Source organism: Pogona vitticeps, chromosome 2 (genome assembly GCF_051106095.1).
Source record: "Pogona vitticeps strain Pit_001003342236 chromosome 2, PviZW2.1, whole genome shotgun sequence".
Taxonomy (NCBI): Eukaryota; Metazoa; Chordata; class Lepidosauria; order Squamata; family Agamidae; genus Pogona; species Pogona vitticeps.
Genome location: NC_135784.1, coordinates 256,001,129 through 256,016,120, shown reverse-complemented (window position 1 = coordinate 256,016,120; position 14,992 = coordinate 256,001,129). Strand labels below are relative to the sequence as shown.

The following is a 14,992-nucleotide window of genomic DNA, read 5'->3' as shown; positions in this document are numbered from 1 at the left end:
TGGCTCTAGAGCCAGAACATGAGAGTTTGATTCCTCACTGAGACTCTTCTGGAAATAGCCAGCTGTGTGGCCTTGGGCAAGCTGCACCGTCCCAGGCTGCCTCCCAAGAAGAAAGGAATGGTAAACCACATCTTAAGACTCAGAAAACCTTGAAAAGGGTCACCACAAGTCAGAATTGACGATGCATGGTTATTATCCTTCCAGATATCTTTCCCCCTAAAAGGACTCTTAAAAGTAATATTCTAGCTTGAAGTCCAGTGCTCTGTTGCCTCCCAAACCGTATTGATAAGCAGATCCTAAAGAATTAGTGTGCAAGGCCAGATTTCCATAGGGGAATCTGGCTTAGAAGCTGCTATCTGTGGGGGGTCCTTTTTGAGAGATTCTGGATCCCTGGGCTTCCATATAAGCATTAGTTTATCCAGATCTGGGTTCAGCATCCCCTTGACTTGCATTGCTGGTTTTTGTGACTCAGTTCATTTTTTTTCTTCTGTGTCAGAGTCTTAGTTGCTGCTCATTGTAGGTCAGGAGAATCTTATTTATAGACATTCAGATGAAACATTTGTTGACATACTCTACAGAATTAAAAAACACTAAAATGCAAATAAAGCATTCAACAGCTAATATGTGGCAGGGAACAGCCAAATGCATATTTAGGGCTCATCATTCTGTGACAGCACACTGCGTCACCTCTGCATGATGAAGTAGATGTATCTGACTGTTATCAGGATAAGTTCCTTAATAGTGCCACCTAGGAGGTGTCGAAATTTTCTCAGGTCCCATCCAGAATGGGAGGAAAGGAAAGTACTCAGATAAGACAGGCAGATATCCTTACACAAGATACAGTAAAACAACATATGCTGCAAGGATTCAACCACTCCCTGACCACAAGGGCAAATTCTCAATTTTGTGGGTAAACTCATAAATTTGCCCTGTGCTAAGTTTGAAGGTACAATATTGGATCGAGTAAGGGTGAATGCCCATCAGTCTTGGGGATGCTCTAAGAAATAGAGGTAATTTGGTTCTTCTGCCATGGGAGAGGGGCAACTGAAAATACAGCAGGGAACAGACCCTTTGTGCAGCGCTATGCAGGGTTTGCACCTCAATATCCAGAACTCAATTTTTGATTGTATGGAATACCTGGGGATAGGAGTATTGAACCCAGCAGATCTGGTGACAACCCCAGGGTCATGATTTTCTTGAGAAATAGGGCCAAACCTTTTGGAAATATACTGTCAGCAGCACTTGAAATAGGATGTCCTGGGCTGAGAAGAAACAGATTCTCATCCAGTATTTAAAGAATCTGAGCCAAGCCAGATTCTACATATAGACGTTTATCTCCAAAATGTATCTATCTCCCCTGTTGTATCATAAGTTAAATGCTAAAAAACAATGGGATCATTTATTTACTGGTTCATGTCACTTCAAATACTCACTGTATCATGAAAACAAAACTGTGTTCTAATCCATACCCTTTCTCGAAGGTAATAGATGAGCAGAATGATGTCCAGTTGCCAGCAGCAGTAAAAGTTATCATGGATACTTGGACTTGTCAGAGTGGCTTCCCTCTCCTGACAGTTAATTTCTCCACTGGAAATATCAGTCAGGAGAAATTTTATATTGCAGGAGTTAAAAACAACGAAGTTAAAAACAGCACAAAGTAAGTCTAATTTGGTACAAATAATTTTTTATAATGTTGTTGTTTCTGTCCTGGCATGGTTATTATGTAAATTGTAGAGCTCTCCTTTACTAGCATATTTGGCCAGTTCACATAGCCCCCTATTTTATCACAGACTATACTTTGCCATGGGTTCCACATGTCTTTGTATTCCAAGTACAGTGGTGCCTCGCTTAATGAGCGCACCGTTTAACGACGAATCCACATAGCGACGCGTTTAGGTGGCAAAACATCACATTGTGATGATCGGTAAGCGTTTCACTTACCAATCTTCGCATAGCAATGTTTAGAAAACAGCTGATCGGTGGTTCCAAAATGTCCGCCGGGTGCAGAAAATGGCCGCCTGCACCGTTTTCGTGCCCTGCCCTTGCTTACTGGGCAGCGAAAATGGCAGCCAGATAGAGGATTCCCCGCATAGTGGTGAGTTTTTCCCCCAATAGGAACGCATTAAATGGAGTTTAATGCATTCCTATGGGTTCCCCCCCCCGTATAGCGACGAATCCGGATAGCGACGATTTATCCAGAACGGATTATCATCGCTATGCGGGGCACCACTGTACATCCTTTTGTATGGTTTACACTTTTAAAGGCTGAAACATCAATCAATATCAATGGTGATTTTATTTTTTATTTTTTGGAAATTAAGTATTTTGATTCCCCCCCAAAGGTCCCGAAGCTCCCTTGGGATTCCTTTCATTGTGGAGAAGGTGTTGGGGGCTGTGGAATGGGTGTATATGTCTTATTTCTGATCATCACTGCCACTGGTAAAATCATTCTGCAGGGACTGATTTTTGGAAATTAAGCAGTTCCCCTGTCGTACAGCCCCAACAGCTTTTCCATGACAAAAGGAATCCCAAGAAAGACTCTAAACCCTTGAGGGAAATTAGAAATCTTTAAGCTCCAAAAAAATCACTATATCAGGCAAAATCCAAAGAGACAAAAAAAAAAACAGGACAAAGACATGTGGCACCTTAAAGAATAACTATTATATTAGTGAGCTTTCATGGATCACATCCACTTCTTCAAACATATGGAATGACATGAAATACAGAATTAAACAACAGAATTCACAAGTAAAACATTCAAACTGTTCATTACATCTCATGTGCAGTTATTTATGGCCTATATTTGGTGTTAGGTTCTATTGTAAACAATCCCACAGGAGACAGAAAGGAGATAACCAGGCAAGAGCGAAACAGAGGCGGGAAGAGGGGTTTGTGTTCTTATGAATAGCAACTGTGAGCAGTAACAGGAATAAAGGGCATCAGTCAAAAACACACGAGGGGCAGAAGGGAGAAGAAAACATAGAAATAAAAGTAAAAGAAGATAGCAGAGGAACCATTTGTGTTGGTATAGAGAATAATAACAGTTTCTACCTTTGAGCCTTGTAAGGAAAGATGAGTCTGGGAGTTGTGAAGGAAAATAATGGTAGATAACAGCATAATTATTACATTTGGCAGTGACTTAAGAAACCTAGGCTTATATTCAGTCCCTTAATATGGGTGTCCATCATGTGTGTACATTTTATCTCAGCTGTTTTCCTCTGTATTCTTGATCTGTAGCGTTTCATAGCAATTCTGCTCTTTGAGAGAGAAGAGGTACATATGGGCCAGTGGCTATGTGGACTTGGTTTGGAGGAATGCTTCTCTTCCAGATAATGAACTAGATTGTAGAATTAAAATTAAGTTCCATATTAAAAGTAACAGAGAGCATGTGAGCTGGAATTGAATGAATGAATACTTTATTACGGTCAAAGACCAGTAAAACCAAATCAATATAAAATAGATACATATAATTGTAGTTTCGTAAAGTCAGTCAGGGTAATAAAATTCCATTAAAACATGATAAATCAATCCCTTCTTTCCAGTTAATAACATAATATATCCTTAATATAAGTAAAACCTCCGCCAGTGTTATACTAAAAGCATTATATTATCCATCTAAAATCACCTACCCAAACATCTGATTACGAATAACCATTGCTGCAGCACAGAATTTGGCCACTTGTCTCGTAATATAAGGGGTATTGTCAGAGAGTAGCAACTGGACATAATCCTCCTCTGATCTCCCAGGAGATTTACAGATAATAAGTGATAAAAGCTCCATACAAAGATCCAGATAGCAAGTACAGAAAAGGAGAACATGACCAACTGATTCAACTTTATCACTATTACAAGGGCAGAGACAATCTGATGTAGACAAACTTCGAAATCTTCCCTCCAGAAGCTTAGAAGGAAAGACATTGAGCCTAGCTAGCGTAAAAGCCCTTATGTCGTTTGACATAGTGCTGGCTAAATAAGAGGAGGTGATAAAAGCAGATTTCTTAAGAAAATTATATTTCCCTAACTGGCCAACATGGTCCTGTAGTTCATTGTCCCATACCCTTAATTTCACCACTTTGATGGCATCCTTGAGACCCATTGCTATAAATATACAGTACTGGGGGGGAAAGCCAATTTTCGATAACTATTCAGTTATATGCTTCTTCCACTCCAACTGAAAGGAATCTAGTAGGATCAGTGGGGCCAAGCCTTCTAATGAAAAAAATCAGTTTAAGCCAGTATTTCACCATAAGGACTTTAGCCCGTGCTTTAATGGATATTAACCCAACCTCTAAGCAAAGAGCCACATTGGAAGTACAAGGTGGAACTCCAAGAATGGCTCTCGCAAATTTGGTCTGAACAATCTGAGCTGGAATTAGTAGCAGAACACTATTCACTTTGTCGACGTGTATTTCTTTTAATTCTTAACAGAAAATATAATATGCTATTCCATATGTTTTATACATACACAAAGTACCGATAGCCTTTAACTTTTTGGCTGATGGCTCAGGATCGCTTAGAAAGCTTGAAGGACCAAGAAGTACCATTGTTGCTCAGAGGCAAGTAATGTCCAGAAATCTCACTTCTGGACACTGAGAATGTGAGTTCTGCCATACAGCTATTCAGTTTCTGTACTTTAGAACTAGAGCAACCCATTGGACCCTGTTGCAAGAGGAAGCAGTGGCGAAAGTAAGAATATTGACTTATCTTAAAAGCTGGAATATCTGTTTGTCTTAAAACAGATTGTTAATACCTGAATACAGCTACTGCACATGTTTGTTCAGTTGTCAAACAGATGGTAGCTGTGTTGGGGAGTTCCAGGTGGCAAAACAAGCTTAGAAAGAATTCAGAAAGGTTGAGACGTTGTTGCTATAGCGTGTAAGAACATGTTGCCCCATTATGGACTGTTTCTAATCCATCACTGCCATTATTCACAGACACAATACTTACTCAGACAAACGCAGGCTGACTTTCTAAAGGTACTGAGCAAAGTGCTCCTCTGTAATCAGGGCAGGTTTTGTTGGGTTCCAGTTTGGATGGGAGACTTAATTTTATGCCATCGTACTGAATATGTAGATGGCTGTAAAAGAATGTCACAAAAGGAGAGTCCTGTGACGTTTATTGAAATCCATGGATAATGCTATTGTTCCAAAGGTGATGCAGTTATTTAAACGTCAGCCTATGCAAATATTTTTGGGCCTGAATGCACAAACTGAAAAAAAAACACGAGTGGGCGGTGGTGGAACTGGAAGTGGTGGCGGAAGTGAGAATCCCGGGCACGGAGGTGCCTCGAGACCCCACTCTGGATCCGCTGCCAGCTGCTCCAGATCCTGGCCCACCATCTGTCAAAGTGCCAGCACCATGGGTGAAATGAGTATAATGCAAGCATACATAGGTAAAGGTTCCCCATGACATTTAGTCCAGTTGTGTCTGACTCTAGGGCGCGGTGCTTATCCCCATTTCTAAGCCATAGAGCCAGTGTTTATCCGAAGACAGTTTTCATAGTCACGTGGCCAGTGCGACTAGATACGGAATGCCATTACCTTCCTACCGTGGTCATACCTTCCCACCTAGGTAGCATTTAAACTTGTTTATTTGTGTACAGTATTTAGCTTTTAACTTTTGTTTTGTTTTAAATTAAGTAATACGTGGATTATTCCTGTTTCTTGGATGAAGAATGGAACTATGCAGCCTTTAGTGTGGCTTGATAAAAGAAGCAGTAAGTATTTTTCCCCTTGACTTGAAGAATGAATGTGCTGTTTGCAATGTATAATTGTAAATATTCATAAACATAAAGTTTGACTCTTTATTATTATTATTATTATTGTTGTTGTTGTTGTTATTCTTAGTAGTAGTAATAGTAGTAATAGTAATAGTAATTTAATAATTTACAGTTTTATAATGTGGGTGCATGATATGCAGAAGTACCAAAAAATCCCTTAAAACAACCAATGTAAGGGGCTGCCTTCCCTCAACGCCTCTCCCCCCCCCAAAAAAAAAGTCCAGTAAAAAACAACAACTATCTGCTGAAAAAAAAAAACCTGAAAGGAAGGCGAAATAGAAGGGGACCATCCTGGAAAAGAGCATGGCTGGCTGCAGGGTGGATTTGATTTAAACCAAATTTATTTAAATCAAAATGATTTAAATCACAATTTAAATTTTAAAAATTGATTTTTTTTGACCATTTACATTTTTTAAGAATCCATTTTAAAATTTAAGTCATGATTTAAATTGCAATTTAAATCAATTTGCTTTTTAAAAAATCATTGATTTTTATCCACCCTGCCTAGCTGGAACCTTGAACCTCTATACTGTGGTCTTCCTCTCCCTGTCATCCTTCCTCCAATTACAAGACTGTCTTTGTTGAATGTTTGATGGCCTTCAGTTATTGTGCTTGAGAACTTCTTTTCTGAGATTCATATTCCTTCTGTCAATGCTGCGTAGAATTTGTAGGGCAGGAGATGCCCCCTTTCCTTTACATACAGGTAAACACTCTGCTATGTTGCCCCATAGACTGTTACAAAGACAGTGATGAATACAAGCACAATTTTTTATAACTGTAGCTCCCAAACAACCTCTTTCCTATCTGTTCTGGGTCTTGAATGGAATTGGGGTGGAAATTGTTGCATAAAAACAAAAGCCATTCACTACTTGCCTCTGCAGTTTCTCCAATTTCACAGCTCATAACCCAGCTAGGTGTGAGTGTCTATTGAAAGACATTTTAAAAATTCCAGGTAATTATAGTAGATAGACAGCACAAATATAATTTCTTGTAAACAATTAAGTTTTAAAAATTTAAATTGCATTTTAAAAATTTGAATTGGATTGTTTCATTTTTATTAAAATGTTTTTTTTAAAGATATGTGATAGAGCTGTAATGTAAAATGTGTTATAGTTCGAAATTCCTCATTATGGAATAGGAATTATAAATTCTGCTTCTCTATTATAAGACACTGGACAGAATTCTGTTAGTTACACCCAAATCCATCCTCATAATAAAGAGAATGTTTTGGGAAAATATAAGTTATAGTGTAGAAGCATTTTTAAAGTTTTTGCTGCTAATCTACTCCTTGGAAGTTTCTTGGGACTCTCTCTTTTTTTATACCCTGAGTCCTCACATATCTTTACCATCCCATGTTTATATTTAAGGGACAGTAATGGACATGGTGCCTTACAGATTTATGTAGGAACATAATCCAGTTCAGTACACAAGCACTACTGATCATATTAATGTGTGTGTGCTGGGGGTGGGAATCATCCTAGTAGTTTTTGATACTTTTGTGCATTGTACCAACTACTGTTTTGTATTTATGTTTTTGCATCTTGTATTCAAAATAAACCCACTGTCCTCATGGACATAGTTTTGCTTAAACATAACACCTTTAAGTTTAGATCACCATCTTATTTTTTCATCATGATCCAACAGAAATATTCCCTGAAATGGTAATATCTGGTTCAGAATATGATTGGATAATCTTAAATGTAAATATGACTGGTTACTACAAAATTAAATATGATCAAACTTACTGGAGAAGACTGGCTACAGTGCTTGAAAATGACCCGAAGGTAAAGTATTTTGTGCTGTTTCTGAGTCACATCTTTAATGGACAACTTAAGCTTGTTTCCTATGTAGTGCATACTTGAGAGGATCATACAATAAAGTGGCACAGATGCTGGGGAACACTAGAAAGACATGATCCTGATCAAGATCTTTGAAAGTAACATAAATAAAAGCAACAGGAGTGGAACAGGCAGTACCGCATAGAACCTTGGATGCACTTCTGTTTATAGTTGGCAGATAAGAGGACATAACACAAAGGCAATGCACAAATATTTTTCTCCATAAAACAGTCTGTGTTTACTTCCATTGTCATGGCAAAATCCTAGCCATCTGGGCTTGCTTGCTTGCTATAAAAAAATGGAAAAGGGGAAGGCATAAACTAACCCGACTTATCTCCACTATATTTTTTGTGCATATTTGTATTTTAAACTTCACATGCTCAGCTAAGAATTTATGGCTGGAGGAATATATCCCAAGCCCAAGACAGGAATTCTTAATACATGTATTTCTCCATTTTTGATTTTGAATAATTAAAAATCATTTTAGTTAAAGTGTGCATGGGTTTGCATATTGCAAATACTTTTGAATATCTTGAAACACAGGAATGCTTTGCTTCATAATAAGCTGTTTACATCTATCAAACCCATGGATCCTCTCTGCAGGCAATTCCTGTTGTCAACAGGTTACAGTTGATGGAGGATGCTTTCAATCTGGAAGGGTAAGCATATCTGTTATAGACAGGTTTAACTGCATTTATAACTGAGCCTTAAAGAGTCTCTCCATTTATCTCCTTTTCTTTAAAAATACTGTCTTTCCCACACAGCTTCTAACAGTACCATTTTAGGATGGGGTACATCACCTTTTCTAGACCTTTAACTGATCAAATTGACTGCCCAAGAAAACTAATGGGGAAGTGGGTGTGGATTTGACAGCAAGTGGTGAACAAATAAGTTGCTGCTATTCCCACAGATACTTAATAGCCATTATAACAAGAGGACCCGACACAGTCTTTACCCCTCAGCTTACTCGCTGACAAATGTAAATTCATGATTAATAACAACAACAACAACAACAACAACAACAACAACAACAACAACAACAATAATAATAATAATAATAATAATAATAATAATAATAATAATAATAATAATAATAATAATAATAATAATAATAATAATAATAATAATAATAATACTTTTAGAACTGCACAGCTGGAAGGAAACCTGTTGGTCACAAAGTCCAGGCCTTTTCCAGGAAGCAGAATGGGGCATCAAACCCCACAGCCAGATTCCTCAATCACTGAGCTATCCAGCTAGTGCTTGCACAGTACACAAGAATGAACATACTGACAATGGGCTAAATCTAATTGTTAGTCCAAATCAGAGTAGACCCATTGAATCAGTGGCCAGAATTCTGCTTGTCACTGTGCAACATGAAGTTAGACAGATACCTGTATATCATTTCTAGATGTTACACCCGGGCAACACAGATTGTGCAATTCAGTTGTGCAAATGGTTGTACAGTTATTTTCATGAGTAACTGTGCAATATGCTGGCTGACGTACTTCATGGATAACACTTGTACCTTGGCATGTTGCTACTACCGTGGACACAGTATTGAATTATGCCCATGTAGCTACTCAACAGTGTTTTAGTCAATGAGACTTATTTATATTAGATTATCTGCATCAACACATCTTGAATCTGAACTGCTGAACACTCAAATTGAGGGTGCCCACTTAGACTGTTCTGTTCCCTTTGTTGTTTTTAAGCTTTAGAAATTGTATCCATGTACACTAACACTAATGAATGATTCTCCTGCTGATTCCCTCCTATGAATGACCCAGGATGAGATTCATTCAAGCTTAGAGGAAGACAATGAAAATGAATGGGACTAGTTAATGATGATATAGTATCACTGGTATGTTATGACTGGACATTTGGAACCAGTCCATAATTTATAGCCCGATTTGTTTCTCATTAGTATGTCCCTCAAAATTGAGTGAACTTATTCCCTAGGTAGTGATTACAGTTTTGCAGTACAGTGGTGCCCTGGTTGATGATGTTAATTCATTCCAGCAAAATCGCTGTAGAACGAAAATGTCGTCAAGCGAAATAAAAAAGCCCATTGAAACGCACTGAAAACCGTTTAATGCATTCCAGTGGGCTGAATACCTGCTTGTCCAACGAAGATCCTCCATATGGCAGCCATTTTTTGTGCTTGTAAAGCGAGGAATCCGTCCTAGAAAACAGGCGAGGGCCATTTTGAGCAGCCGGCGGCCATTTTGAAAACCAGACCACCAGCTGATCGTTGTAATGCCAAGAATCGGTTCCCGAAGCAGAGAACCGATCATTGCAAAGTGAAAAAATCCCATTAAAACATCATTTTGCTATCGCAAAAACATTGTTGTGAAGTGGATTCGTCGTTATACGGGGTAATCATTAAGCGGGGCACAACTGTACAAACCTAAGCAGATTTGGATCTGACTCCCTAACTGAAGAGTGCTGAGGATGGCAGCTAGGTGCCCTAGCATGAATAGTTGTCATAGACACATTTAACCCACACTCTAAATAAGTACTTCTTGCCCTTTCTGTAGTCTTTTCTTGTTGCTGCACTTTCTCTGCTCCTGAGCTCAGTCCACCTAGCCTGCTTTCTCCAGTCTCAGCCTACTTCCTTTCCTAATGCTACTTCCAGTTCAACTTTTTCCTCCTATGAATTGCCTACAGGAATGCCACTGCTTGGAAGTCTTCGGACCGTAAGTATATCTTGCTGCCTGCTCCTCCTAATTGTGCTAGTATTCTCATCCTTCTAAACAAAACAAATTAAAGGGGGATTTGCTGTTTCACTGGAAGTATGATCACCACTTTGACTTAAACGACGTTGGATGTAGGAAATAAGCAATTTTTCAAAATGTTGTATAATGCTTCTTATTTATATGGCCACACATACACAATGTTTCCTCTTTGCCAGTGTCGGCAAACTCTAGAATTTTCTTGCATGCAGCAATGTGCTTTGGCTACCCTGCTTATCATTTGTAAATAGAAACTGTTAAGTTTGTAAATGCCATAAAGGAGGCTATCATTCAGTTAGCAGAATATTCTTCTGTGAGTTTATTTTGAAGTGTTTAATATTAGGGAGTTTAAAAAAAATAAATGTTTCCAAGAGAATTCTGGATCTAATGGTAGACCTTTGCTTCTAGGAAATAAATAATGGTGGCATTGTTTCCACTGAGTTTTCAGCCAGAAGAGATGGGGTGGGAACAATATTCGTTAGCATCACTGATTGCTACAGTTTGAGAAGTGAGGTGAAGCATTAGGACATCCCAAGGTCTTTAAAAAAATATATCAAAGAACCCATAAAATTATGGCTTGATTTTCAAATATACAGGACCTATCTGAGAGTGGCAGATTAGAACTCTGGAGACCAGGGTTCAAATACCTGCTCACTGGGGGAGTGGAACTGATAAAAGTCTTTAAATATCTCACCCTGAAAGCCCTGTTAGGGTTTCTGTAAGTTGGTTGCGACTTGATGCCATATAACTAATGATCTGAGGAATACATTATGTACCTTGAAGGGAAAAGGTTTGGCTGTGCAGGAGGGACACTGAGAGCAGATCAGGGAGGGGCTGTTTTAAACAGACCACTCTAGTGGGTAGTGGGGAGGGGAGGATTAGTGAAATCCAAAGGGACACCTGGGTGGGTGGTAGCTCATCCAACATTCCTCCAGTGTGGATCATGGGGTTCCATTGCTAGGGTGGGATATGTACAGGGGGCTGGCCCTGGCTGTTGTTTGCCTAAGGTCACCATGCTTGGGAGGGTGGTGGCCTGGGAAGATCACCCAGTGTTCACTGGCGGGAGATGGACTGTAAGTATGACAGCACAGATCTAGGGTTTCAGACTCACCTGTGCCAGGGCAGGAGATGAGATCAGGAGGGACCTGGTAACTAGAAAAATAACTAGAAGCCAACACAGATTTGTCAAGAACAAATCCTGCCAGACTGATCTGATCTTATTTTTTGATCAGATAACCTCCCTGACAGACAGAGGGAATGCTATAGACATAGTATATATTGACTTCAGCAAAGCTTTCGACAAAGTGCCCCATGATACCCCGATTAGCAAGCTAACTAGGTGTTGGCTTTTTTGTTGAAGCTGTGCTGATGTTTGTGGATTTCAGTCGCTTTCCTGTGTAGTCTAATGTACAGTCCAGGTTGTTTCAGGGCATCTTCAGCTACTGCTGATTTTTCCGGTTGTTTTAGTCTGCAGTGTCTCATGTTCTTTGATTCTGGTGTGGGTGCTGCATGCTGTGGTCCCAATATATACCTGGTCACAACTGCAAGATATCCTGTAATACTCCTGCAGTGGTGAGGGGGTCCCTTTTGTCCTTTGCTGACCGTAACATTTGTTGTATTTTTGTGGTGGGCCTGAATACTGTTTGTAGGTTGTGTTTTTTTCAAAAGTTTCCCCATGCGGTCTGTGACCCTTTTGATGTATAGCAGAAATACTTTATTTGTGGGTGGCTGTTTTTCTTCTTCAGTTCGGTGCTGTTTTCTCAGTTTGATTGCTCTTGTGATTTCATTCTTGGAATAGCCATTTGCCTCTATTGCCCAATTCAGATGGTTGAGTTCGGTGCTGAGAAATTGAGCTTCACATTTGTGAAGGAGGTCTGAAGGAGAGTGTACCATCTAACGAGACAGAGGGTGTGGTGGGAGGATCAGAACAGGAGAGCATTGGTGTAAAGTTGGACTCAAGGGAAAACATCACCAAGGAGGGAGGGAGAGAGGGAGTTGAAAGAAAAGGGAAGGTGGAAATATGTCTAGTAGAGGAGAGTGGGAATTGAAATGGGGAGGAGCGAGAACTGTCAGTTTAGGAGGAGAGTATAAGTAGCCAAGGCGAGCAGCGGTTCGAGGTAGAATTGGACATGTGGAAATGCAAAAGAGAGCTGGAGAGACTGCGCGAGTATGAGAGAGTGAAAACCCAGGAGTTGTTGAGGGACTTTCCAAATCTGAAGTTAGGAGAATTGCTTCCAGATTCCCCGCTTAGAGAGTCAGGAGAAGAGAAATATGAAACCTTGGAGTGGTCAGTGATCGTATTCCCCAAGAGAAAAGGGAGAGGATGACAGGTGATAAGACCAGATTCAAGATTTAATGCTCCTTCACCTGAGGGGGATTGGGCCCGGCATCCATGCTGCGGCAACATTTGCGCAGTGAGGAGTGCACCCTTCTGGAGACCCACCGACGCGGAGAAGTTTGGCCCAGTACACCTGTGAGTTTAACTGACTTTGGGCAGGAATTCTCATCGGACAGTTATGGCTTATTGCCTGAGTTGTTTTGACCCAATTATGAACAGCGTTGATCCTTGTATGAGCAATAAAGACAAAAATGTTAAAGTTAAGAAGACATCTTCTGTGATATTTCCTATGCAAAATGAGTTGTCAAAATTTGAAACTGAACCCGATCACAACAATTTGGCCTTCCTTTAGTAGATGTCATGGTCATATGCTAACATGACCTCCTATTGGGATACAAGGTCTACAGAAAACCCACACACACAGACCGGTACTTACACAAAAACTCCAACCACCACCCATGACAAAAAAGAGGCATATTGAAAACACTGGTAGACTGTGTAAATCAGAACTGTGAAACTCAATTTCTCAGCACTGAACTCAACCATCTGAACAGAGTTCTAACTCCTGTCGTCTGAAGATGCCGGCAAAACATTAGGAAGAAAAGCCTCCAGAACATGGCCAAACAGCCTGAAAAACCTACAACAACCATCAGATCCTGGCTGTGAAAACCCTTGAGAATAAAGTGGAACAAGTTCAGAGGATGACAACAAGGATAATCAGGAGGGTTGGAAACCAAGCCCTGTGAGGAAAGACTGAAAGAATTGGGCATGTTTACCCTTCAGAAAAAAAGACAGAGGGGTGATATGAGGCCAGATTTCAATGGAATATCAGGAAAAACTTCCTGTTAGAGCAGTAAGACAGTGGAACCAATTACCTCCAGAGGTGGTGACTGTTTCAACGCTGGAGGCATTCAAGATAAATTTAGACACCCGCCTGGCAGATATCCTTTGATTTGTATTCCTGCATCGAGCAGGGGGTTGGAATTGATGGCGTTATAAGTCCCTTCCAGGTTCACTATTCTATGATTCTATGACACCTAGTGTCTTGATCCAGGTTTCTGTAGTACAGTAGGCCCCTCTGCATGAATTGGGTGGCACAATTTAAATGATTATTAAAGTTGTGTCCCTAGCTAAATCTATGACAGTATCTCATGTCAGTATTCTGGGAATGGGTGGGTAAAAGTAGGATAACAATATATATCTGCAAAATCATTGAGTTCTCCATATTTACTAACACCTGTTTAGGGGCTGGTGTCAGACTGGTCACAAGCAGCTGGTAAACAGTGTTGTGGGTATGAAAACTGTTCTGTGAAATAGTAATTCTGCATTATATCACATTATGTCCTTAGTACTAAAACAAAGTTCAAGCTAGTCTCAGAGTAAATCTATAGTGTATGCCCATACTCAGAATTTTCATTCTCTGTTAGCAGGGGCATCTAGTCTGAAAATGTCCCGCCTTAAGGCTGCTGAAAGACAGAAAGTGTATTTTGAAAGAAACCTTGAACGATAAGATGTTATTTGTCACAAGACTATTTATTTCCTTTCAGTTATTATTTAATAACTATTGTGAGCTTTTTTCCTTCACTTCTTTATAGAACTGTTGGTAAATAAAGCATACATCTGTTGCTTACTATCTTTTAAATAGGTCTGGTTACACCTCATTTGATAATCTACTATATTTAACTAAGTATCTTGAGAAAGAAGATGATATCGTAGTATGGGGTTCAGCACTGAATAAACTACAAGTTTCTGACTGGGAGCTTATTCTGAGTGATTATGAATTATATCCTGTTTTAAAGGTATGTACACTCCAAAACATAGTTGATGGGCTATATATAGCATCATACAGGAAGATATTTGCTCACAAGGGGGTTTCTGTTGATCCAGTTTTTCCCTGCAGCATCTGCAGAGTAGATTCGGATTGTAGATGATCCCACAAAATGGAGAGGAGGAGAAATCCACAGGCAATTCTGTTCTGCTTGCATACAGACAGTGTTGGATGCAAATCTATTAAATGAAAATGCCATAGATAGACAACTTCTGATTGTATGTGTTCCATTTGAATTTTGAAACGTTTAGTCAGAACTCTCCACGATGACCTGTCCGTCTTGGGTGTCTCTGCACGGCATAGCTTCTTTGAAGCCCGTTCACCACAACAAGGCTTGTCCAACCCGCGGCCCAAGGGCCGCATGCAGCCCAGGTCAGCTTGTAATGTGGCCCAGAGCAATTTTTTATTTCTAAAGAAATTCTAAAGTTTCAAGTTACACAGCTTGTGGCTGGAATGTGGCTGGGACACGTCAAAACA

The 14,992-nt window shown here is 39.8% G+C and overlaps 1 protein-coding gene across 2 annotated transcripts in view; it reads left to right on the top strand.

The window, feature by feature from the left end:
- The window catches only part of LVRN (laeverin), a 53,462-nt gene that overhangs the window by 18,356 nt on the left and 20,114 nt on the right, over nt 1-14,992 (top strand). For both annotated transcript variants that reach the window (XM_072992441.2, XM_072992440.2), the window contains exons 10-14: nt 1,482-1,657; nt 5,640-5,716; nt 7,424-7,563; nt 8,221-8,276; nt 14,333-14,486. In XM_072992441.2, coding sequence (XP_072848542.2) covers nt 1,482-1,657; nt 5,640-5,716; nt 7,424-7,563; nt 8,221-8,276; nt 14,333-14,486 — 603 coding nt within the window. The remainder of the gene's footprint in view (nt 1-1,481; nt 1,658-5,639; nt 5,717-7,423; nt 7,564-8,220; nt 8,277-14,332; nt 14,487-14,992) is intronic.